The sequence below is a fragment of the Jaculus jaculus genome, chromosome 6 (assembly GCF_020740685.1).
Source record: "Jaculus jaculus isolate mJacJac1 chromosome 6, mJacJac1.mat.Y.cur, whole genome shotgun sequence".
Lineage (NCBI taxonomy): Eukaryota > Metazoa > Chordata > Mammalia > Rodentia > Dipodidae > Jaculus > Jaculus jaculus.
Window position 1 is genome coordinate 24,082,161 of NC_059107.1, and position 26,155 is coordinate 24,108,315.

The 26,155-nt window shown below is 47.8% G+C and overlaps 2 protein-coding genes across 11 annotated transcripts in view; one reads left to right on the forward strand and one right to left on the reverse strand.

The window, feature by feature from the left end:
- Tenm2 (teneurin transmembrane protein 2) overlaps nucleotides 1-26,155 on the forward strand; it is a 1,398,763-nt gene that overhangs the window by 1,360,934 nt on the left and 11,674 nt on the right. For all 10 annotated transcript variants that reach the window (XM_045152018.1, XM_004661036.2, XM_012949310.2 and 7 more), the window contains 4 exons: nucleotides 996-1,171; nucleotides 2,959-3,194; nucleotides 21,131-21,427; nucleotides 23,474-25,088. In XM_045152018.1, the coding sequence (XP_045007953.1) occupies nucleotides 996-1,171; nucleotides 2,959-3,194; nucleotides 21,131-21,427; nucleotides 23,474-25,088 (2,324 nt within the window). The remainder of the gene's footprint in view (nucleotides 1-995; nucleotides 1,172-2,958; nucleotides 3,195-21,130; nucleotides 21,428-23,473; nucleotides 25,089-26,155) is intronic.
- LOC123461418 (U7 snRNA-associated Sm-like protein LSm10) lies at nucleotides 20,582-21,086 on the reverse strand. The gene is made up of 2 exons (XM_045151585.1): nucleotides 20,966-21,086; nucleotides 20,582-20,910 (listed from the first exon to the last, which is right to left on the reverse strand). Exons 1-2 carry the CDS (start codon nucleotides 21,084-21,086, stop codon nucleotides 20,582-20,584), a joined length of 450 nt encoding a protein of 149 aa, XP_045007520.1.

Here is a 26,155-nt window from a genome sequence, read left to right on the forward strand (position 1 = left end):
AAATTTGATGCAGCTGAGCCTGCTCTGCTTGAACCAGGACATAAAGGTGGCATTTGGACCTGGCTGATGGAAAGATACACAGGATGACAAGCACGATGAGGCTGTGGCCCTACAGAGGGCGCAGGGCTTAGAAGGTCACAAACTCCAAACTTGGATTGGTTTGAGCCACCAATGTGAACGAGTGGACAGCTTGCTCAGCAGAGACATGACGTGACGAAGTTGATATTTGGTGCCTGTGTGGAACATGTAATGAGCAGAAGGTGTTTACAAGTAGCTGTTCCCAGGCTTAGGAAATGGCTGTGGCTAATAGCATTTGCTTGCTAAGTCTGCTGTCCTGAGCTCCAGTACCCACATAAAGCCAGATGCACAATGTGGCACATGTGTCTAGAGTCCATTTGCTCTAGAAAAGGCCCTAGCACACACATATTCATTCCCTTTCTCCCTCCCTCCCTCTCTCTCTCTCTCTCTCTCTCTCTCTCCTATTAAAATATTTTACTTACTTGCAAGAGGAGCGAGAAAGAGAGAATGGGCACACCATAGCCTCTAACCACCCTAACAAACTCTAGACACATGTGCCACCTTGTGTATCTGGTTTATATGGGTACTAGGGAATCAAACCTGGGTCCTTAGGCTTTGAAGGCAAGTGCCTTAACCACTACGCCATCTCTCCAGCCCCCCTCCCCCCTTCCTTAAACAAATTTTTTAAAGTTGTGGTCCCCTCCAGCTCTGGACGGCATGATTAAACACATCCCCCTGAGACCAGGGCCACTGTGTCCCCTGAGGTGAAGCCAGTTATCCCAGTGGGCACAAGAACACAGCAGCACGTTCTCGGGAGAGGCTGGGGTTGGAGTGTGACAGGGTCTCTGAGTGGTACCACCATCCTACTTTCTGGTCCCTCTAACCCTACAGGCCTGTCCGTGCTGTGGTTCCAAACGTCAGGAAAACCTTCATCTGCATTGACTGTGCTCTCAGCTGACTGTGTTTCTTTCATCCAGCTATGACCATGAGGGCCGTCTGACCAATGTGACACGCCCCACAGGGGTGGTGACCAGTCTGCACCGAGAAATGGAAAAATCCATCACCATTGACATTGAGAACTCCAACCGTGAGGATGACGTCACTGTGATCACCAACCTGTCCTCGGTGGAGGCCTCCTACACAGTGGTGCAAGGTGAGCCCTCAGCCAGTGTCCCTCAGCCCTGTGCTCACCCCAGACCCAGAGCCCAGCCATAGCCTGGGGTGAGTGTCACCTCCCCTCAGAGGACTTCTGGACACCCACAGGATTCCTCAGCTTTCCATCTTATTCGACTGTCCACAGCAAACCAATTCTCCCAGAGGACAGATTTTTTTTTTTTTTGAAGCGTGGTGGTGCACACCTTTAATCCCAGCACTTGGGAGGATTGCTGTGAGTTCAAGGCCACCCTGAGTGTACAGAGTGAATTCCAGGTCAGTCTGGACTAGAACGAGACCCTACCTCAAAAGAAGAAGGAGGTGGGGAAGTCGTGGTGGTCTTTTAGATACTGGGAAGTGTCATCCACACTCCACTGAATGTCTAGATATTTGGAAATTCAGGGGGAAAGAAACTCTGTATCTGAAAATGTCTCTTCTCCATGTACTTTCTTCCCATGGCTACCTCTCTATTGCCGTCACTCTCCAAAGATGCAGCACATGCCATTATTTTCTCAAAGCCTGTTTTTTTTATTGTTGTTGTTTTTGTTTGTTTGTTTTCTCCAGGGCCCACCATTGGGTTTTGGTTTTGTTGTTTTCTCCTTCTGTTTTAGAAGTATGTCTTTATTGAGTTGGTTGCCCTGGGATCCAAGCTCTTCAGCAATCTCTTGCCAGGAATCCCCAAGGTCTCTGACCACCTTGTGCTTATTGTTATACGCAGTCCAGGACAAGCACAGGGGACGTCAAGAAAAGGCATTGTGCAGATTAATTTTTCTTTTAATTAAGGTATAATGTCAGTGGGCTAGCCAGTTGTCAGAGGATAAAAGTGTCCTCATGGTAGATAAATTATGGCATTTCTGGACTATTATTATCTCACAACAGAGCCTGTTTCAATGACTCTATTTCTGCTCTGCCAGGTGACTAATGATGTAGATTCTGTCCTTATGTACGACGGCTGGAGTCACAGAGTGACAGACACACCCTTGTTCACTCCCCCAAAGCTGGCATCTCAGAGGCCAGTCCAGGCCAGCTCCTCTACCCAGACGATCTGGAAGCAGCGTATCTGTAAAAGGAGATTCTGACTCACATTACCTCCATGTAATTTTTTTTTTTTTTGATACAGGGAAAGGTTACCAGTCTGACTGATTAGTGTACATTCCACTTGTGATGATAAGCACACATTATCAGCACCCTCTGTCTCTGTCTACCTCGGTCTATGTGAGTGTCTTTCAAGTGCTTTGCTGGAGTCATAGTAGAGCCAGCAACAGTAACATGAGGAGAAGGAAAGTGGTCTTTTCTCTTCGTTGTGTTAACAAACAGTAGAATTGCTTTGCAGTGGATCAGTCCTGTGGGTAAACCATCAACCTTGGGTTACGTGGTAGGCAAAAAAAAGGAGGGAAGGTTGAAGTCATTTGCTTTTTATGTGTTTTTTTTTCATATAAGCTAAAATATATATGTTAAAGTTCAGGAATTTGATTGACGGAAGTTGTGTAGGCAATAGACATCTTTAAATGTTTAACTGCACTATTAATAGTCTTTAGTGAGTAAAAGAAAAATATCACGACATAATTATTTCTGGAGTGCCACATATTAATAATGTTTTTCTTCCCACGGATCAGTAACATCTCTGCTACTCACCTTCCCCATTGTGTGCGTGCTAATTGAAGGCAGGCTCAGACTGACAGCTGCAGAGTGCCATGGAAACCTGTAAAAATAGGGGTTCTATTCTCTCCTGACTAATCGAGTGGATAATTCCTTTCCCTGTCCCCACCCCCACTTACATTCTTCCAGATCAAGTGAGGAATAGCTACCAGCTCTGTAATAACGGAACCCTGAGAGTGATGTACGCCAATGGCATGGGAGTCAGCTTCCACAGTGAGCCCCACGTCCTGGCGGGCACCATCACCCCCACCATCGGGCGCTGCAACATCTCCCTGCCCATGGAGAACGGCCTGAACTCCATTGAGTGGCGTCTGAGGAAGGAGCAGATTAAAGGCAAAGTCACCATCTTTGGCAGGAAGCTCCGGGTGAGTGGTCCCATGCCTCATTGCCAGGGTGAGAGGGCACGGCCTTCCCCTTAGAGAACAGAGAGAACCCTACTAAGCACCTGTGACTCCTTTGTTTCTGGACAAGTTCTCCCTTCATAAGGTAGAAGCCATTTTTCTCTGGGTCCCCTACCTTGAGGTAAATCGTCCATTACCGGAGACTGAAGTGGGAGTGTATGGGATAGTGTATCTAGAGAGAGCATTAGTCTTCGTTCCAAATCTGTAATCTTCTCCCTCAGATTTTTGTTAATTTTTTATTTATTTATTTAAGAATGAGAGAGAGAAAGGAGGAGAGAGACAGGCAGATAGAGAATAGATAGAATCAGGGCCTCCACCCACTGCAAACAAATTCCAGACTCATGCACCATCTTGTGCATCTGGCCTGTGTGGGTGTTGGGGAATCGAACCTAGGTCCTTTGGCTTTGCAGGCAAGCACCTTAACCACTAAGCCATTTCTCTAGCCCTCCCTCAGGTTTTGTTTTTTTTCGGTTTTTTTGAGGTAGGGTCTCGCTCTAGCCCAGGCTGATCTGGAATTCACTAAGTAGTCTCTGGTTGGCCTCGAATTCATGGAGATCCTCCTACCTCTGACTCCCAAGTGTTGGTTGTGGGCCACCATGCCCGGCTCCAGTTTCTTTTTTAACTTTAAATATTTTTATTTATTTACAAGTAGAGAGAGATAGAGAGACAAACAGAGAGAATAGGTGCACCAAGGCCTCCAGCCACTGCAAACGAACCCTAGATGCATGTACACTTTTGTGCATCTGGCTTCACATAGCTACTGGGGAATCAAACCTAAGTCGTTAGGTTCTGTAGACAATTGCCTTAACCACTGAGCCATTTCTCCAGCCCTGCTCCTTCAGTTTTCCCTGTTTGGCCAGTTCGACAAATGAGTTGGCACTGATCCCTGCTGTGGTGCTTGGTAATTTGCTAAATACTTGGAGAACAAAAATGATCGAGGTGGGCGTGGTAGTGCATGCCTTTATCCCATCACTCTGGAGGCAGAGGTAGAGGACAGCTGTGAGTTCAAGGCCAGCCTGACACTAGACAGTGAACTCCAGGTCAAAACAAGATCAAGTATGGTCTTCACACTCAAAGAGTTGACTGTCTTATAGAATATGCAGACCCAAGTCAATTACAGAGTAAGTGAAAAGACAGAGGTCCCATGGGAGAACTACAGTGTCACAGGAAGGGGAAACACCCAACCTGAGGGTCAGGTAAGCATGGCGATAGGAAATAACAAGTAAACCACAACAGGGATTTTAGCCAATCCTAGCTTCCCCACATTAGGCAACTTGCCTGACTCAACACTTTTCAAAAGCTCATCGAGAACACGGATTGAGCACTCCCTCCCCGCCGCAGCTATCCAATGCTTCCTACTACTGTCAGCTTCTCAGCAGCCCCATGCGGTTGTGATGATCACCTCCCTTTTTCAGAGGAGAAACAGAGGCTTGGGGAAACAGAGTCATGATCTAAAATCTTAAAAAGACAATGGCTAGGAAATGACCAATCCAGAGCTGGAGAGATGGCTTAGCGGTTAAGGCATTTGCCAGCAAAGCCAACGGACCTCGGTTTGATTCCCCAGGACCCGTGTAAGCCAGATGCACAGGGTGACACATCTAGAGTTTGTTTGCAGCAGCTGGAAGCCCTGGCATGTCCATTCTCTCTCCCTCTCCCTCTCCCTCTCCCTCTCCCTCTCCCTCTCCCTCTCTCCTCTCCTCTCCTCTCCTCTCTCAATAAATAAAAGTAATTTTTCTTAATGTCCCATTCAGAACTTGGGTTTGCCTGGTCCGCTTGTGCACAGTCTTAGTCTCTGTCCCACGTGCGCCTGTTTACTTGCGCTGTCACCAGGCGGTCAGAGCACGAGTGGATCCCAACCCTGTCAGCTACAGTCACTCACAGGTGACCTCTTCTCATTCTTCCAAACCTTTCCCTAGGGCCAGGGGACAAATCCTATAGATTTCAATTTTCATCAAATCAGACATATGGGGGGGCTGGAGAGATGGCTCAGCAGTTAAAAGCACTTGCTTGCATAGCCTTCCAGCCTGGGTTTCATTCCCCCAATACCCCAAGTAAAGCCAGATGCACAAAGTGGTCCATCCATCCTGGAGTTCATTTGCAATGGCAAGAGACCTTGGCAATATACTTTCCCTCCTCTCTCTCTCTCTCTCTCTCTCTCTCTCTCTCTCTCTCCTTTCATTCTCTCCTGCTTGCAAATAAATAAATAATTTTTTTTCAAAAACCCAACACATGCTTAGTGAGCATATGTGATAAGCCATGCCCTGTGCTGGACACCTAAGATAGATGGCTCACAGCAAAGCTCCTACCTTCTGGTCGTTTTCATCCAGGGCTAGAGGAGGGGTATCAAAAGGGAAGGTAGAAAATAGGCAAGCCAATAAAGGCTCAAGGTAACTACAGAGGAAGACAGACAGGCACTAAAAAGACAGTCCACCATGGAACAAGGCAAACTTTTTATTTTTAATCACACTTTTAAACATATTTATGTAGTCAGTATGATTTCAAGTTCAACAGTCATAAGGCAAACTTTAAACAATGCTTTAGAATCCCTGAGAGTGGAAGACTGAGAGCCTGTAAAACTTAGGTCATAACTTTTGAAATCCAGCCAGCCAGGTGACCTCCCTACAGAACCAGACCACTCAGTATTAAGATTCTGCCTTTGTCTGGCTGGAGTTTAATTCTCCACATTAGGTTATCAGTAGTCTCCCGTGTTTTTCCTCCTCTGCTGGTATCTGCGAAGTTGCAAGCTGCAGTATCTTCCTAAAGACAAAAATGGAATGAGATTAGTAGCTAAATCCTTAATGACTGGATTTCAGGGCTGTGTAATTGATTTTTGATACGCTGCACTGTAGAAGTTGATTGTAAGTAGCTGCCGTGCCTTTCCTCTAATAAATCAGTTATGCATTTTGACTGAATTTTCAAAATAAAGATAAATGTGGCCCTAAAATAAAATGGCGATAATCCCAACTCTGAATATTAAAACTCTTAATAATGGTACTTGTGATAATTAGCAGAAGTTAGGCACGCAAGTCTTATAACTGAATTTCTGCCAGGGTTAGACTTGCTGGCATCATGTTTATGCAAATCAAAACACAGCTTTATCTATCAACACCTCAACATTTAATTGTCTGGTATTCATTCCTGTAACAATAATCACATATCCATTTAGCTCTCTTAAATGAAAATCACTATGAGATTATAGCAGGTTGAGTGGACTGAAAATGTAATTTGAAAATGAGGGAGAAAGCCTGGAATTTATTTGCATCTCATTTATTTTAATTCAGTTCATAAACTGTTTAGTGAATGAAATAAAAGAAAGTCCTGGAGGCTGCAGGGGAGCCGTTGGAAGAAGGGGTAAGGGGGTGCTCAGTGTACTGTAGAGTCAGGGTTATGGTGTGGCTTTTCCCTCCTGTGTTTCATGATCTCCTGGCAGGGAGTTTGTGGCCCCTAAACCAACAATGTCTATTGGTCCCCATGGCAAAATGACTATCCAGGTTGATGGCAGTCTGAGCTCTTCTCTCCCTATGGCCAGTCTGGCCATCTCTTTTCCTTCCTGTTCCCTTAACACACAGGGCCATGACACTTTTCACCCATTCAGTGAAATGAGTTTAAGGAGTACCCTCTCTACATCTACCACCGTGGACTGTGTGGGTTAAAGAGAGATAGGTCAGAGTCCTTGCCACTAAGGAGCTCATGGTCTAATGAAAAAGACAGTGCCAGCTGGGTGTGGTGGAGCACGACTTTAATCCCAGCACGCAGGAGGCAGAGGTAGGAGGATCGCCATGAGTTCAAGGCCAGCCTAAGACTACATAGTGAATTCAGGGTCAGCCTGGGCTAGAGTGAGACTCTACCTTGAAAAACCCAAAAAGAAAAAAAAAAAAAGACATTGCAAGGAGTGCAGTGTGAGCCACTTCCACATTGTCGTATCAGTCAGGAGCAGCTACTCTGTGACCTGGTAAGAAACAGGCCCTGAAGCTGCAAAAATGCTTAAAACAGCACAGCCCAAACAATCCAGGTAGCTTATCTTAATGATGGCTCACTCCAGTTGTATGTTGGGATCCTACCATCTTAAATACTTGGTCTCCCAAGGCCACTACAAGGATCTTGTAAGGACAGTGGGTGGAAGAGAGCTTGAATGTTTCAAGGCTGAGCAGCAAGCAAGCCCATACATGGCAAACATCCCGTCCATCACCTGGGAAGAAAGTTTAGGTGACCTCCACTGAACTGCAAGGAAGCTTGGGAAAAGATGAAGATTCCATGAACCTCTCCTAACACTCAATTCAGGCTACAGGGACCTGACAAGGGACCAGGTAGGGCTTCCCAGGAAAGCCAAAGTCAGCTCTGAACAACAGCAGGCATTCAGCCAGGAATGAGGTGACCAGAGGTTATCACCTACAAGGAGGCCTGGAGGTCACAAAGAAGGTAAGAGTTCAGAAAACTTCAAGGAACGTGTCAGACTCTAGAGAAGGTGGTTGCATGCTAGCAAGGCCCATTGTCTGGAAGAGTGCATGGAAGAGAATGTCATGCTAAGCTGTCATTCATTCTGAGGAAAATGGGGAGCTGTCCTAGGGCTTAATTAGCAGAGTGATATGTGGGGATGTGTAGCATTAGAAAGCTCTCTCCAGCTCCCCCTCCACACACACACACACCCCAGGGTGGAGGAAGACAGACAAGAAGGAGACAAGGCAGGAGGAGACAGATGCTGTTGCAATAATGCGAACTAGGAACTATGTCCCCAGCAGGGGAGACAGAACGCTGAGGAGGGAGAGAGGGGCCTGAGAGAATTGTAGCACAGATGATCAATGGGATTTGGCAACAAGCCTGGCTGCTGTGTCCCACTGACTGTCCTGGAGCCTTCCCCGTGATCATGTAGACCAGGAAGGTCATAGCACTCTCTCGACTCTGGCAGCTAGATGACAGAGAGATTAAACGCTGAAGCCCAAACTAAGCATGGGAGGCTGTGTGGTCCAAGACCCTGACTTCCGGACTGGGGAGAAGAGAAAGGAAGTTGAAGATGCAACTGTAGCAAGTACCATGTGGTCACAGAGTTTGTGGGGTCCCAGCAGAGCATCCGGAGTGGTATAGCAACTGGTAGTGTCATGCACTGAAGCAGAGAGTGCCTGGCCTCTCCCTCTCACTGGCCAACCGCGGGCGATCTGACACGGGAGCTTCAAGGTGAGGCTCTGAGCAGCGTTGGAATTGAGAGAAGACGAAGATTCCCAGTGAAACCATCATGACAAAACCATGCCAATGAAGTCCTGACCCACTCTGGTACTGTCTTGCCATGGACCCTAGTCAGAGACATGGCTAACCAAAGTGCCAGATGTTCTTCCTTATACAAGGTGATGGACAACTGGATCATCCTTCTGCTAGAAGCTCTACGATGCTTTGGCCAAAATTTAAAGTGTTGGTCCCATTGCCCCTGCCCAGGGTCACTGTCAGAAAGAGCTTCATCATGCCTCTCGAAGACTTGTCCTTTGAAAAAGTCTCTCCAGGGTGAAGAGATGGCTTAGTGGTTAAGCCACTTGCCTGGAAAGCCAAAGGACCCAGGTTCAACTCCCCAGTACTCACGTAAGCCAGATACACAAGGGGGCGCACGCATCTGGAGTTCATTTGCAGTGGCTAAAGGGCCTGGTGTGCCCAATTTCTCCCTCTCTGTCTCTATCTCTGTCTCTCCCTCTCTCTCTCTCTCTCTCACACACGTAAATAAATTTTAAAAAAAAAGAAAAAGAAAAAGTCTCTCCTCTCTACTCTCTACTCCTCTGCCATCTCCTCTGCCTTTCAGAAGCAAACGAAGCAACTGTCTCTCAGCTCCTTGAGCACAAGGGTCATGTCACCACTATAGCACAAGTGCCACGTAGAGGACACTGTGATGGGGGTGACAGAGGAAGATGTGATAAACATGCCCTCATGAGGCTCTACCTTGAAGGTGCCTAAACTACCCCTCGCTCCAAGCTGGTATAAGTGTACACACACACACACACACACACACACACACACGCATACACACACACACCTATCTGCTTAGAATCTCCCCACTGAAAAACAGAGCAAGTGTATCCCAGCTAGTGTAATAAAAAGGGGTATATGAGGCTGGAGAGATGGCTCAGTGGTTAAGGCACTTGCCTGCAAAGCCTAATGACTCTGGTTCAATTCCCCAGTACCCACGTAAAGCCAGATACACATCTGGAGTTCGTTTGCAGTGGCTGAAGGCCCTAGAGTGCCCATTTTCTTTCCTCTCTCTTTCTCTCTCTCTCTCCCTTGCATAAACAAATAATTTTAAAAGATTTATGTATTATATCACCTAGTGGGCCACAATAAGGGAAGAGCTGGTCCTGGCACCTCCAAGAAATCATCAGTTTGCCATCACTCTCTACTTTTCTTCTCCCAGTCCCCTTCTATCTCCCAGCAGTGTTTCTGTGGGCAGTGGACCTACTTTTCCTCTACAGTAAGCTGGTGCCCTCTTTAAACAGTGGGTCATAAAGATATAGCCAAAGTGACTCCAGGCTCACGTCTTCTCTGCGTAGTGAACCCAGAGGAAAGGGTCAAGAATCCCATTGAAGAATTGTGATTGGCCTGGCACACGGCAGAGTTTACATCCTTGGGCCAAACCCTGGTCAGTGAGATGGGAACCTGTGATTGGCCAGGCTCAGTTCATATGCCCAAGGGACAAAGCGGGTCTTATGCTCAAAGGATGCAAAAGATAACACACAGAGCAGATCTACTGGGAATCCTCCATCCTTCAAAGCCTGGGCACAAAACAAGCCCCAGGCCCCGAGCAGCAGTTCATGCCCATGGCCTCTGTCCCCGACCCAGCAAGACTTTTGACACAGAAGACTTAAGAACGACCTCTTCTCATAAGATGCTAGAGTTCTGCTCTCTTGTAAAATGGATCTGTGCCTGATTCTCTCTTAAGAGGACAGTATTTAATAGTGGGGTATTTCTTGTTGCTAGTGATTTACGTAGAGATTGCAAAAGCAGCTACATGTGTAGGTAGAAGAACAAAAGAAAAATTGCTTCCAAGATAATCTTCTGTCGTGATGTTGGTATTAGCGCTAATAGCATTCCCAGATGAAGTGGGAGTTCCATCATTTTGTTTTGCCTTCCATATAATTAACATGACATCGCACTTACATATTGATGCGTTACTTTTACTTGTGTAGGAAACAAGAGCAAACAGGTGCTGGCATGCATGTGTCCATGGGATCATTGTGTCTTAAACTCAATTCTGCACGCGGCATCCCCAGGGAGGACTATTAACCTACACATATCATCACGAAAGCAGGGCTTCTGTCCTTCCTGCCACAGTGCATTCTTCCTTGCCTAATATTTGGCACTTACAATGCCTACTATGGCCTTGATACAGAACCAAGCAGTACGAATTGATGACCAAAAGGACAACCCCCCACCCCACACACACACACGACCATGTGACCAGTGGTTTTACATCCAGAACAACTTTGGAATTAGCTTAACTGATGCATACTTAGAAGGAGAGCCTCTGAAACATATTAATGTATGCCCCAAACAAGCAATTCTTTTAAGTTTGAACAACTTACTCTTTTGTAAGGTTTCATTCTTTTGGCTTTTTGTGTGTGTGTGTGAGGTAGGGTCTCACTCTAGCCCAGGCTGATATAGCACTCATTCTGTAGTCCCAGGCTGGCCTCGAACTCACAGGATCCTCTTACTCTGCCTCCCAAGTGCTGGGATTAAGGGCATGCCCAGCTAGGTTTAATTTTTTACTTGGGGGTGGGGTGTGTGTGCGTGTGTGTGTGTCAGAGCTTCCCTGCATCTGGCCTAAGTGTGAGCTGGGGAATTGAATCCAGACTGACAGGCTTTGTAAATAAGTGCTTTTAACCTCTGAGCTATCTTCTCAGCCCCAAGTTATTATTGTTGGGAATTTTTTTTTTTAATACTGAGTCTTGCTTTGTAGTCCAGACTGGCCTCAAACTTCTAAATACTCCTGCCTTAGCCTTCCAAGTGCTGTATTAAAGGTGTATGCCACCATGCCAGACACCAACTTACAACCACCAACTTAGGTTGGCATAGGAGAAAAATATTTTTAAAACCCTCACAGAAATTATCAGCAAAGAGAAATAAGGAATGATTAAATAAATTTATAAATAACATAGAGAAATCATGATGGGGGCTGTGAAGGAAAATATACGGTAAGAATAAGGAATGTACTCTGAGAAAATGACACGAGCTAAGAACTGCCTGAATGGGAGTCTATAAGCCCTGGGGTGAAAGGAGAGCCTTGTGTGCCACGGCACTTGCATGTGCAGAGGTCCTGAGGGAGTGAGGGTCGTTCCCTGAATCCTGAAGGGAAGGACAATCAGTGTGGCTGGAGTAGCTTAGCTGAAGGTGAGCTTCCATGGCTGTGATAAGGATCTGAGAGACACTGCTACCAAGTGGTGATGCGAAGGACAATGAGGAGCCCCTCCCCTGTCAAAGTCACACCCACACTCCAGATGTCCAGGAAGCCACACTTCCCCCTGGGAATCTGTCAGCCCAGTGCTGGCTAGGGGTCCTGCCTCCACCCCTGAGCTTAGTTCCCTCTTACTGCTGCGCTGGTTCTAGCTGAGGGCTCGCTGCCTCTGTCATCCTTGCACCTGTAAGTTGCCTTGCTCTCGCTCAGTGACCAGTAGGCAACAAACACATAGTGGCTGTGCAGCAAATTGGATAGATTGATGGATGCATGCATGTGTGGATGCATGCGTGGATGCATGGATGGATGCATGGAATTTTAAGCTGATGTCATGAGAAGTGGCTCCCTTCCACCACTGCTCTTGATTTCAGGTCTGGGACCTTCCCCAGTGATTCCCTGGGGAAAGATCATGGATAGTCACATTTTCTGTTTTTTCCCCTTTTTTGTTTTGTTTTGATTTGTTTTTTCCAGGTAGAGTCTCAATGTAGCCTAGGCTGACTTGGAACCTACACTGTAGTCTCAGGCTGGCCTCAAACTCACAGCAATCCTCCTACCTCTGCCTCCAAAGGGCTGGGATTAAAGGTGTGCACCACCACGCCCTACTTGTATTTTTGTTTTGTTTTGTTGTTGTTTTTTGTTGTTTTGTTTCTGAGGCAGGGTCTCACTCTAGTCCAGGCTTGACCGTGGAACTCACTCTATAGCCCCAGGCTGACCTTGAACTCGTGCGGATCCACCTACCTCAGCCTTCCAAGTGCTGGATTAATGGTGTGTGCCATCACATCCATCACCGCAGTCACATTTTCTATTCAGTTTTCCTTGGCACGACTTTCGATGACCAGAATTGGCAGGTTTCACACACACACACACACACACACACACACACACACACACACACACACATTCTATCTGACCCCCATATTCACACATAAGCAAACATTTTTCAAAATAGTATGTACTCTGGAAATGCTAAGATAAAGTATCTGCCCACCAGCGTCTCACAGGCCATCACGGATGAGAAACTAAGGCACCCTCCCAGAAGAGGTGAATGACAGAGCTAGTCAGGCTCAGAATTGTGACTCGGATTCGCCTCTTTCCACCTTCCCATTGACATGACCCAAAACAACAAGTCATCCAAAAATAATGTTTGCTGGAGGAATACATTATTTAATGTGTTTGCAGAGGCCCGCCCTTCTAATGATGCATTATTTAAGCTAATATTAAATTTATGGCAAGTTGTTTTGTCTGCACAAGCACTGATCCCCATGCAATGTTGAGGGCTGTGGAGAGCTGCTTTTAAATCCCCAAGGACCAACCCAGAAAGGAAATGAAAATGTCACCTCACCAGGCTGCTCCCCTGGTAAGTGAATAGCTAAACTGCTTTTAAACATGGCAGAGTCTCGTGACTTCCCTGACTCATTCTCCTGGGTTTTCCATACTACGAAGCAGAATGAGCAAAGGGTTCTTCTGTGTGTCTAACTCAGCTCCGTCCTGCTGCGTGTGTTACATTTCCTGGAGAGGTCCCGAGGTGGTGTAATTTCCTCTTTCATCTTTCTCAAATCACCAGCTCCCATCACTGCCCCCAGAGCTAAGTTAGAGTCACCAGTTATAGGCCCAGTAGGGCCGTTTTGACGACAGCATTTCCTTTTCTCTGAGTTTTTTCTTTTTTTTTACAAGCCTCCTTCTGACAGGCTGTGTGTGTGTGTGCTTGGTGAGATCCAAACATACCAGGGGAAATTCCACAGGGAAAACTATTTCCCAAAGTCTGCCCTCTGCAAAAATAAAAGCCATGCTAAATAGCTGAGTTTTATTAACTGGAGAAGCCAGGCTGAGGAAAATGCCCGATAATTAAAAATAATGGCTTCCTTACAAACACAAAATTGTATTAATTTAAAAATTGGTTTCTCTATTGCTCAATTCCTACAGAGCCGGCTGGGAAGGGAATTGTGCTGATCCTGGCATTGAAAATAACTCAGAATAACTTTTTATGTTCTCCAGGAAGCCTCAAGGTTAATTTAAATATTGCCATACGGGTAATTCAATTCAGAATAAAAGAACAGTGTGGCTAAATTAAAGCCCCTGCCTGCTGTAAACTGGGGGACGGGGAGTGCCAGGCACCCATAGAAACCCATGAGGGCCAGGTGGACCCTCCACCATCTCTTACCCACAGCACAGGAGCCTCTCCTTACAGATGCTACCCACAGAATTCAATATTTTTGATTAGATTACACAACTGGCCTGAACTCTTTGGCTGGGGTTTCGGTGAATTTATTACGTTTAATTATGAGACTTATTGAGGATTTTAATGAAATTTCACATTTGAAAAAGTTAACTCCAACCAGTGATTTCCAAATCCCTTCCTGGGACACCTGATAAGTCTGAAAGTCATGCCCACCCTAAATTATCACTAGCTGAAGAGGAGCAGAGGTCGCGACTTCCTTGTCATCGACACAGCTCAGGGCTGTCAGAAACTGGGGACCCCTCTGTCCTTGCACGGCAATTTGTTCTCTCTGTGATCTTAGATCCCTCCTGTACTAACATGCTAAAGTGATGATTGTGACCATACATGTGATTTACACACTGGTACTTTTCAGATACATGTTGGAGTGTGAGCATATGTATTTATATACATACCTACGTGTGATAATCACAGTGAGTTGCCCGTGGGTCTCTCCCTGGTAGCTGAAGATGGGCTCGCTGTGGCATTGTGTTTCACGCAGGATATCCTGAGACCTCCTCCCTAGGGACTGGTCCTTCAGGCCCACCTGAGAGTGTCACAGGCTTGCTGGAGATCTCTGATCCTCAGGGCCATGCAACCTGCAGTGGGAACGGGAAGCTGCACCTCTTACCACATGCACACAGCTCAGCTCGGTGGTTCACAGAAACTACCAAAACTTCATGTAGAAGGTGGGGTCAGAACACAGTGCCAACTCGAGTGCAGTGCCCTGGTGCTCCAGAGCGGGCTCTGGCAGGGACAGGGGAGGAATATCCTAAGGGTGATAGATGTGGGCTAGAGTGACGGCTCAGCAGTCAAAAGTGCTGGTTTGCAAAGCCTGCCTGCCGGCCCAAGTGATTCCCCAGCACCCATGCAAAGCCAGATGCGCAAAGTGGCACATCTGGAGTTCATTTGCAGTGACAAGAGGGCTTGGCATACCTCCTCTCTCTCTCCCTCTCCCCTTCCCTTGCAATAACTAAATAAATAAATACCAACAGATGTGCTGAGGGCCGCAGGAGCAAGGAGAGGTACAAGGATAAAATCAGGAAAGGAAGGAAGGAGATGAGGGAAATGACTAAAGGGGACAGGACCTAAGAAGGCAGTGAGGCGTCTCCAGTAGCTGTCACGAGCAATCCTGGAAGCCCTCTTCACTCACTCAGCCTGGTGAGATTCTGGCCAGGTCTGCACCCACAATTCAGAATTCTGAGGTCTAGAACTTTCTGCAGGTGTCCCCAGAGCTTCAGCCCTGTGCAGCCTATCTTGTGTTTCTAGAACATGTGATCTTTTTGACCCCAGTTTGTGTATTTCTGTGAAATGCAACTAATTTGTAACAAGATACCCAATGATCCTGATAACATGAAGTTCTTAATCTATTTTTGTTTTTGTTGTTGTTATTGGTTTTTTGAGGTAGGGTCTCACTCTAGCTGAGGCTGACCTCGAATTCACTATGTAGTCTCAGACTGGCCTCGAACTCACAGCGATCCTCCTACCTCTGCCTCCCGAGTGCTGGGACTAAAGACATGCGCCACCACGCCCGGCTCTTCATCTGTTTTTAATTAAAATATTGCATTTATTTGCAAGCAGAGAGATACAGACAGAGAGAGAGAGTATGGGCACACCAGGGTTTCTAGCCACATAAACAAACTCCTATGTATGCAACACTTCATGCACCTAGCTGTACATAAGTACTGGGGAACTGAACCTGAGTCATTAGGCCTTGCAGGCAAGTGTCTGAACCACTGAGCCATCTCTCCAGCCCCCCTTTTTTTTTTTCATCTTCCTACCCCTTTTGGCCCTTCAGTCCTTTTCCAGCCACTTAAGTTACTAGGTATCCTGGAATCCTGAGACCTCAGTGGCTTCATTCCCATCTACAAGCTTTTGTACACTGTCTGCTCAATGCACACTCAGTGCAGGGCCATAGCATCAACTCTTTGGGATGGCTCCATGGAAATAGCAAGGGTGGAGTCCTGGATTTGAACCCTCTCTTGTACCCATGGGTCCCCTTTGGGCCCAGCTACCACTGTGAGAAACAGCTTCTGTAGAAACTGTGAGAGAATTAAAATGAGATTGAAGTCCCATGGAGTACCAGCACATTGTCTACCAAAGCGTTAAGTGCTAAGGGCTTGTGAAGATCAGATCACTTTCAACTGCTAGTAGTAGAACTAAAAGGAGCTGATGTAATATTTAGGCTTATATTTTACTATGAACAAAAAAAGGCCTTGGAGGGCTAGAGAGATGGCTTAGCAGTTAAGCGCTTGCCTGTGAAGCCTAAGGACCCCGGTTCGAGGCTCGATTCCCCAGGACCCACGTTAGCCAGATGCACAAGGGTCGCATGTGTCTGGAATTCATCTGCAGTGGCTGGAGGTCCTGGCGCGCCCATTCTCTCTCTCTCTCTGCCTCTTCTCTGTCTGTTGCTCTCAAATAAATAAATAAAAATAAACCAAAAAAAATTTAAAAAAAAAAAAAAGGCCTTGGAGGGCTAGAGAGATGGCTTAGCAGTTAAGGCATTTGCTTGCAAAGCCAAAAGATCCCAGTTCGATTCCCCCGGACCCACGTTAGCCAGATACACAAGAGGGTGCATGGTCCAGACTTTGTTTGCAGTGGCTGGAGGCCCCAGTGCGCCCATTCTCTGTCTCTCTCTCTGTCTCCCTCACTCCCTCCCTCTCCCTTTGCTACTTTCTTTCTCTCAGATAAATAATAATAATAATTGTTTTAATTTTTTTTAAAGAGGCCTAGGAGTAACTGATTTGTGTCTGAATGGGTAAAAGTTGGAGATAACTTTGTCAACCGGGGTCTGGATTTTTTCCTGTGTTGGAGTTATCATCCTGGAGGTCCCATCCTCAAAATCATCTCATGAATCAGGCAGGGTGTGGCATGGATCTCAGCACTCAGAAAGTTCAGACCAGAGGCCTGCCACAAGTTCAAAGCCACCCAAGGCCACATAGTGACTTCCAGGCCATCCTGTGCTCAAAAAAAAAAAAAAAATCACCTCATATTCACAAGATAAATGCTTGAGAACCAGTCACTGCACCCATATTCCCCCGAGAAAAAGGAGGAATAGGAAAAAGACAAAAAGTTGCCGACTCCTCTGCTGAGTCAGCTTTCCTTTAAGACTATCTCCAGTCTGGAGAGATGGCTCAGCTGTTAAGGCACTTGCCTGCAAAGCCTAATGACCCCAGTTCAATTCCCCAGTACCCTTGTGAAACCAGATGCACAGAGTTGCACATGCATCTGGAGTTCATCTGCAGTGGCTAGAGGCCCCAATGTGCCCATTCTCTCTGAAGTCAGGCGTGGCAGGTTGGCACATGGACAAGAGGTAGGAGGATCCCTGTGAATTTGAACCTGAGACTATATAGTGAATTCCAGGTCATCCTGGGCTACAGTGAGAACGTACCTCAGGAAAAAAAAAAAACAAAACAAAACATGAGAACCAGGCATGTGGCACACATGTTTAATCCCAGCACTTGGGAGGCAGAGATAGGAGGATTGCCATGAGTTCAAGGCTGCCCTGAGACTAGAGTGAATTTCAGGTCAGCCTGGGCTAGCTCCTACCTCAAAAGAAACAAAAAAAAAAAAAAATGAGGGTTGGAGAGATTGCTTAGCAGTTAAGGTGCTTGCCTGCAAAGTTAAGAGACCCAGGTTCGATTCCCTAGGACCCATGTAAGTCAGATGTACAAAGTGGGGCATGCATCTGGAGTTGATTTGCAAGGCTACAGGCCCTGGCATGCCCATTCTTTCTCTCTCTCTCTCTCTCTCTCTCTCTCTCTCTCTCTCTCTCTCTCTCTCCTTAGTCTCGCAAATAAATATTTTTAATGAATATTTTCCAAATAACCAGCCAGCAATGACAATTTACATTTTCTTGGCCACCTCCATCTCCAAAGGATGCTAAAAGATGTGTTCTTCACCTGTGCACAAAGCCGCTCCCCACAACCAGGTATCTACAGGTGCTACAATATGTCTCCATCTCCCCAGGAGCTCAGTGATCCTCCCAGGCCATGGAAATGCCGTGCCAATCCCTCATCCATTTGCTCCAGTGAGCAGTAACGCTGGCTAAATGGGAAAGTGGTGAATGGGTTGAGATGAGATCTAAGTTGCAACCCTCCAGCTTCGCTGCTGTGTGACTCTGAGCGAGTTTTACCATCTCTGTGTTTCGTGCGGCTTCCAGTCTTAATGGTGATCAACTCAGCAGGGGTGCAAAGTCCCTAACATGACCCCTCTCCCTGTGCGCCCTCAGCCCAGTTACGGCGGTTGCCATCTCTGTCCTCACCATGCCCATCGTCATCAAATGCGGCTGCCTGATGGGGGCTCGGTGAGGAGGCGGCAGGCGTCTACCTTCTCTTTCCGCCTTTCCCATCCGGCTCTCGGCAGCCATCCCAGGGAAGCGTGGAGTTGCAGTCAATTATCCTGCAAGAGTCTGGGCTCAGTCGGCTTCATCTCATCCAATTGCTGCCATCCGCTGGGGCACCCGAGTCCCAGGGGTCCTTCTCCTTTGCCCTTAACCAGAGTCTCATCTCCCAGCTCTGCCTTCTGGGACAGCCTTTCTTCTCTAAGCAGATCAACTCCTAAATAAATATTAAATTATGTCTGGACTTGTTCCCCAGTTCCTTTCAGATCTAAGTAAATCACTTCTGCCCTTTGTGGGAATTCTCCAGTCCTGCCCAGGTCTCCCCACCGATGTCATGCATCCCTGGCAGTGACAAGATTTTCCTCTAGATACTTAGAATAAAAGATTTCACGTTGGAATTTCATATTTTTTTCAATTCTTTTCTCTTTTATTGACAACTTCCATAACTGCATACAATAACCTATGGCAATTCTCTCCCTACCCCCACTTTCCCCCTTTCAAACTCCATCATATCTCCTTCCCATCTCAGTCTCTCTTTTATTTTGATGTCGTCATCTTTTCCTCCTGTTATGAGGGTCTTGTGTAGGTAGTGTCAGGCACTGGGAGGCCATGGATATCCAGGCCCTTTTGTATCTGGAGGGGCCCGTTGTAAGCAGCCCTACCCTTCCTTTGGCTCTTACATTCTTTCTGCCACCTCATCTGCAATGGACCCTGAGCTTTGGAAGATGTGATGGAGATATTTCAGTGCTGAGCACTCCTCTGTCACTTCTTCTCAGCACCAAGGTGCCTTCTGAGTCATCCCAAGGTCACTGCCATCTGAAAAGAGAAGTTTCTCTAACCAAAAGTGAGAGTAGCGTTAATATATGGGCAGGAACATTAAGAGAAGTGCTTTACTGGGCAGTTTGGTGAGCATAGTATACACATTTAGCCAGACAGCAGCAGACATTACATCCCTGGGGCTCATCACTACCCCGTTGTAGGTTTTCAGTACAGAGGGATGTATTTCCTCCCATGGAGTGGGCCTCCAGTCCGGAATTTCATATTTTTACCTTTTTATACCTATATTCCAGATCTGTGTAAAATATGAGCTGCTAAGACCTCCACTTTCCCTTTTAGGCACCTTTACATGAGATTTCATAAGTCAGAGCACCTCTTTGTAAATATTATTAGCTTCGTGGATGATGATGCAGGAAAGGACCACAGAGAGGGGCTAAAAAAAAAAGGAAGAAAGAAAAAAAAGACTTCTCTTGCTCCAAATACAGACAGCAGGCCAGCTAACCCCTCAGGTCCAGAGCCATTGCAGATGATTGTATGCTTAGTGCGCTGGGCAGGGCTCACCGCGCAGCCATCGGCCAGGTGATGGCGGCCTTTACAATCACAAAGTGGACACACTCACGGCAGCCGTGGCGCAAATCAGCCGTCCCCAACCCGCAGCCCTTGCCGTTTCCTGTGTGCTGACAAAGCTGAGAAGACCACACGAGATAATGGCCACGTGGTGGTGTCCCCTCCACGCACTTACTTCTCCATCACATCAGCCACGTCCTCCACAGCAACCTAGAACACAAGCATGATGTCTTGTTTTTGGAGGGGGGTGGGGGAGCAATTCATGTCAAACACATTTAAGAATCCTTATTGGCACATTTCAAAAGTACCTGATAGATGGCATAAATCAATACATCAAAATTCCAGACACAAGCTGGAGAGATGACTTGGTGGTTAAGGCACTTGCCTGTGAAGCCAAACGACCCAGGTTTGATTCCCCAGAACCCACATCGAGGCAGACGCAGAAAGTGGCACAAGTGTCTGGAGTTTGTTTGCAGTGGCTAGAGGCCCTGGTGTGCCCATTTGCTCCCTATCTGCCTCTCTCTTATGCTCAAATAAATAAAATATTTAAAAATAAGTAGCTGTGCATGGTGGCACACGCCTTTAATCCCAGCACTCAGGAGGCAGAGGTAGAAGGATCGAGGCCACCCTGAGACTACATAGTGAATTCCAGGTCAGCCTGAGCTAGAGTGAGACTCTGCCTCAAAAAAATAAATAAATAAAAATAAGAAGAAGAAGGAAGGAAGGAAGGGAGGGAGGGAGGGAGGGAGGGAGGGAGGGAGGGAGGGAGGTAAAGAAAAACCAAAATAAATAATTTAAAAGATCCCAGATACAAATCATCAAAAGGGGGAATTGTCACTTACTCCAAAGCCACAGGCATATAGATAGGATTCTAGGTCCCAGGGTGAGTGCAGGATATGGGAACCCTGTAAAAGACAGTTGCAACAAATGGTGTCTGTCAGACAACAGGCCCCTGGTAGGAAGGCTTGACGGGAACGGGCTCTGATCACAGGAAGACCCTGAGTTAGCAGCGCTAGAAGCTTGCCTCACTTGTGCCTGGTGGAAGGAGACTCCTTCCAGCCTTCGCCCTGGCCCCCAAAGTTGCACACGCAGTGGATATTCCAGAGCTGTTGCTCACTGGTGGCAGTGATAGTCACATCACCTGGGATATGGATGTATCGGACATCACAACCTGCCACAAAGAGGTCATCCAGCTTGACCTGATGTCCCCACTGGTCAGTATAGGTGACCTTCCCCTGGAGGCCCTGCAACGGGATGATCCGGCTGTTCTGGGAGAGGGTTCTCTCCTTCATCAAGTGCCTTGGAGCCACTTCCACATTGGCTGGCTGTTCACTGGCCTCCACACCCCAGAGCTCTTCATGCGTTTGGTGAAGGAGGAGGGGGCCCAAGTATCTTGTTTCTTAAAAAACCTCCCCGCGTGGTTCTAGTGTACTCGTGAGCTTGAGAACCACTGCTGGAAAAGCGTGGTTTACACCCTCGCTGCTCAACGTATGCTGTGTGCACAGACACTTCCCAAACACTGGCTAACATCGCTGCATGATGTCTTTCAAACCAGGCCCGTTGTGTTTCCCCAGGTCCACGGGAGGAACCTACTGTCCATCGACTACGACCGGAATATTCGGACAGAGAAGATCTATGACGACCACCGGAAGTTCACCCTGAGGATCATTTATGACCAAGTGGGCCGACCCTTCCTGTGGCTCCCCAGCAGCGGGCTGGCAGCTGTCAACGTCTCCTACTTCTTCAACGGGCGCCTGGCTGGCCTCCAGCGTGGAGCCATGAGCGAGAGGACAGACATTGACAAGCAGGGCCGGATCGTGTCCCGCATGTTTGCTGATGGGAAGGTGTGGAGCTATTCCTACCTTGACAAGGTGGGTAACTGCGTCGTACCTCCCCCATCACGGGGTTTCTGAAGTTCCTAAGCCAGCCTGAGACACCTCGTCACACGCCATCTCCATATCTTTACCTGTCGCTGCAAGTCTGCCCTCCTGTTCCCACTGCACTGGGAGGGGAAGAGACTGCACAGGAAAACGTTACTCATAGCTCAGCACAATTACCAGTAAAAGGAGGGGGGAAAAAAGTGCTAGGCACTCAGTAATGGCAAAAAGGATGGATAATATAGTTTTTATTTATTTATTTATTTGAGGGGGGGTGCAGATAGAAAGAGAACGGGCGTGCCAGGGCCTCTGGCCACTGCAAACAAACTCCAGATGCATGAGCCACATTGTGCATCTGGCTTTACATGGGTATGGCCAATTGAACCTGGGTCCTTAGGCTTTGCAGGCAAGTGCCTTAATCACTAAACCATCTCTCCAGCCTGGACAATCTGATTTTTTTTTAATTGTCATTTCTAATATATACAAATCATATCAATTATGTCATTGTTTCAATGTCTGACTCTGTAAGATTTTCTAAGTAGAACCTTGAGGAAAAGGTAATCTCCATCTCATTCATAATTCTTTTTTATTATTATTATTTATTTGACAGAGAAGGAGGGAGAGAGAGAAAAAAATAGATGCGCCAGGGCATCGAGCCACTGCAGACAAATTCTAGATGTGCGCCCCCCTCCCTTGTGCATCTGGCTAACATGGGTCCTGGGGAATGGAACCTGTGTCCTTTGGCTTTGCAGGCAAATGCCTTAACCACTAAGCCATCCCTCCAGCCCCTGATTTTTATTTTTTAAAAATGTGCTGTTAAAGGGGACAGAATCATGCCACTGGCAGCAGGGATAATCGTTTCTTAGAAATAGGAAATCACAGTGAGTCACATCTGCCTTGTCCTAAACTAAGGCAACAGGGCAGGGAATCCCACCAAACACCACCCCCACTTGGTCTACTGAAAAGCAGCCAATTGAATTTCCACCTAGTTCCCTGTGTCTGAAGGCGTTAGCCTAGGGGCTCCTTGCTGGGACAGTGGCCCAGAGGAGCAGCAGGATGGGGCGGTTCCGTTGGAGCTGCTCTGGTTACCCATCACTCAGTGGGGTTTCTCACCTGGCCTACCCACAGTACAGGCCCGTGTCTTCTGTGCTCTTGTACCAACTCCTGGCATGGATAACTCACAGAACAGTTACCTCTGCAAGGGAGGGCCACCGTCCCCTCAGTCCTGACCTGCCACTGTTCTCATTCCGTCATGATGTCCTGGAATCCCTAACAAGAAGCCAGGGGTCTCCCTGTTGTCTCTGACAGAGGTCATTCCTATCCAAAGAGACAATGATTCTAAGGCATTTCTTCTTCCAGCCAGCACCTTCTAAACAGAAGGTGTGCTTCCTCTCTAGATTTTATCAGAGATGACATTAAAAAAAAGTATGCGTGTCACAGTTCTCTCCAGCTGGTCAGTACCATTCAGTTTTAAACCATGTCAGGGTTTCTTTTTTATAATAAATTTATTTATATATTTATTTGCGAGCAGAGAGAGAGAGAGAGACAAGAGACTAGCCACCACAAACTCCAGATGCACATACCACTTTGTGCATCCAGCTTTACGTGGGTGATGGGCTTTGAAACCAAGCACCCACTTAACTGCTGAGTCCTCTCTCCAGCCCTGTGTCGTGATTTCTTATTGAGCCTGAGGACAGTGCCTCTCAATCAGTCTTCCAAGCCCACTGTACTCACGATGGTCCAAGCGACGTAGCAGCTCCAGGAGAGCCAGTCACACCTGCAGGGGTTGCATCCTGCCCAGACCTGTAGAGCCCCTTTTCACAAGATCCTGAGAATCTGGCACGCACGATTAAGGTCTGGCAGGGACTGCTCGGAACAGCCACTGCAGTCCAACACAACGACATGATCCCGTCTAGGTTTAAATGTCCACTCTTAAAGCTTTTGTGCCGACATTTAGGGACATGCAATGAAATGCTGTCATCTGAGTGCTTGGTCCCAATGAGCCAACTCACCTGTCCCCTTCCTTTTTTCCCCCCCTAGTCCATGGTTCTCCTGCTCCAGAGTCAACGTCAATATATATTCGAGTATGACTCCTCTGAACGTCTCCATGCTGTCACCATGCCCAGCGTCGCCAGACACAGCATGTCCACACACACGTCCATCGGCTACATCCGCAACATCTACAACCCGCCCGAAAGCAACGCGTCAGTCATCTTTGACTACAGCGACGACGGCCGCATCCTCAAGACGTCCTTCCTGGGCACCGGACGCCGGGTGTTCTACAAGTACGGGAAGCTCTCCAAGCTGTCCGAGATCGTCTACGACAGCACTGCTGTGACCTTCGGGTACGACGAGACCACCGGCGTGCTCAAGATGGTCAACCTCCAAAGCGGGGGTTTCTCTTGCACCATCCGGTACCGGAAGATTGGACCCCTCGTAGACAAACAGATCTACAGGTTTTCAGAGGAAGGGATGATCAATGCCAGGTTCGACTACACCTACCACGACAACAGCTTCCGCATTGCCAGCATCAAACCCGTCATAAGCGAGACTCCCCTTCCGGTCGATCTCTACCGCTACGATGAGATTTCGGGCAAGGTGGAGCACTTTGGCAAGTTCGGTGTCATCTACTATGACATCAACCAGATCATCACCACCGCCGTAATGACGCTCAGCAAGCACTTTGACACTCACGGGCGCATCAAGGAGGTGCAGTATGAGATGTTCCGGTCCCTCATGTACTGGATGACAGTGCAGTATGACAGCATGGGCAGGGTCATCAAGAGAGAACTGAAACTGGGACCCTACGCCAACACCACAAAGTACACCTACGATTACGACGGAGACGGGCAGCTGCAGAGCGTGGCCGTCAATGACCGCCCGACCTGGCGCTACAGCTATGACCTCAATGGGAACCTGCACCTGCTGAACCCGGGCAACAGCGCGCGCCTCATGCCCCTGCGCTACGACCTCCGGGACCGGATCACCAGGCTGGGCGACGTGCAGTACAAAATCGACGACGACGGGTATCTGTGCCAGCGAGGCTCTGACATCTTCGAGTACAACTCCAAGGGCCTCCTGACGCGCGCCTACAACAAGGCCAGCGGGTGGAGCGTGCAGTACCGCTACGACGGCGTGGGCCGCCGGGCTTCGTACAAGACCACGCTGGGCCACCACCTGCAGTATTTCTACTCCGACCTCCACAACCCGACCCGCATCACCCACGTCTACAACCACTCCAACTCCGAGATCACCTCGCTGTACTACGACCTCCAGGGCCACCTCTTTGCCATGGAGAGCAGCAGTGGGGAGGAGTACTATGTCGCCTCAGATAACACAGGGACCCCTCTGGCTGTGTTCAGCATCAATGGTCTCATGATCAAACAGCTGCAGTACACGGCCTACGGGGAGATTTACTATGACTCCAACCCAGACTTCCAGATGGTCATCGGCTTCCACGGGGGCCTCTACGACCCCCTCACCAAGCTGGTCCACTTTACTCAGCGTGATTATGATGTGCTGGCGGGACGATGGACGTCCCCAGACTACACCATGTGGAGAAACGTAGGCAAGGAGCCAGCCCCCTTCAACCTGTATATGTTCAAGAGTAACAATCCGCTCAGCAATGAGCTGGATTTGAAGAACTACGTGACAGGTGAGACTCTGCCGTGCTGCAGGGGCAGCAGCTCCCTGTGGGTGGTTGTCCTGGGAGACTGCTGGGGACTGGGGGGGTCTTACACTTGATTGAGGAGACCCTCAGCTATCAGCCCAAGGCGCTGCAAGGCCGTGTCTAGAAAAGTAGAGGGGTGGTGATAGAGAGTAGTCGCCGTGTCTTCTTCAGAATTTCATGACCGCTTCAAGTTTGTGCTGTTGTAATGGCTTTTAATATTTTCATGTATTTATTTGTGTGAGAGAGAAATTATGAGTGCACTGGGGCCTCTTGCTGCTGCAAATGAACTCCAGACACATGGGCCACATTGTGCATCTGGCTCTGTATGGGTAATGGGATGTCAAACCCAGGCTAGCAGTCTTTGCAAACAACTGCTTTTAGCTGCTGACCCATCCCCTCAGCCCTGAAATGTCTTTTAGAAGTGCCCTTGTCCTTTCCCCAGAAGTGGGGGTCAGCTGAAGTAGCAGGGAAAGAAAGGGATCTATGTCAAAAAAAAGGAGCCAGGCATGGTGGTGGTGGTGGTGTCCGCCTTTAATCCCAGCACTTGGGAGGCAGAGAGAGGAAGATCACCATGAGTTCAAAGCCATTCTGAGAGTACATAGTGAATTACTAGTCAGCCTGGGCTGAAGTAAGACCCTACCTTGGGGAGAAAAAAAAAAAAAGTGGTTCAAACTCTCTCTTTTCTATTTATAAGCTGAAAGACCTGGGGCTAGTTGTCCAATGTTTCTGTGAAAGGGTGTTGCTGATAAAGTGTTCCACCGAGGTCACAAAAAGTAAGTGAACATCTCTAGGTACGCAGCAAGTGGGGGGTCATTAAATGGCACCTGCCTCTGTCACTAACATTGTCATTACGAGTAAAGCAATGAGCTGTCATCAGTACTAAGATGCCAGAGCCCTGGTTCTTGACCTCCAGAGGTTTCCCTGCTGAGAGATGTATATACAGGTAACCAGTAATTATGCAGACAAAATCATGCCTGTACTCTCACAGAGGCACCTGCTCCGTTATTTATTGCAAAGGCATTTATGGAGCACATGTGAGATTCTGGGGGAAC

Excerpts from the sequence above, each read along its gene's own strand:
- LOC123461418 (XM_045151585.1), bottom strand. The coding sequence starts at position 21,086 with ATGTTAGCCAGTGTTTGGGAAGTGTCTGTGCACACAGCATACGTTGAG. Across the intron at positions 20,911-20,965 it reads CACTAGAACCACGCGGGGAG|AGCTCTGGGGTGTGGAGGCC; the intron begins GTTTTTTAAGAA and ends AAACGCATGAAG.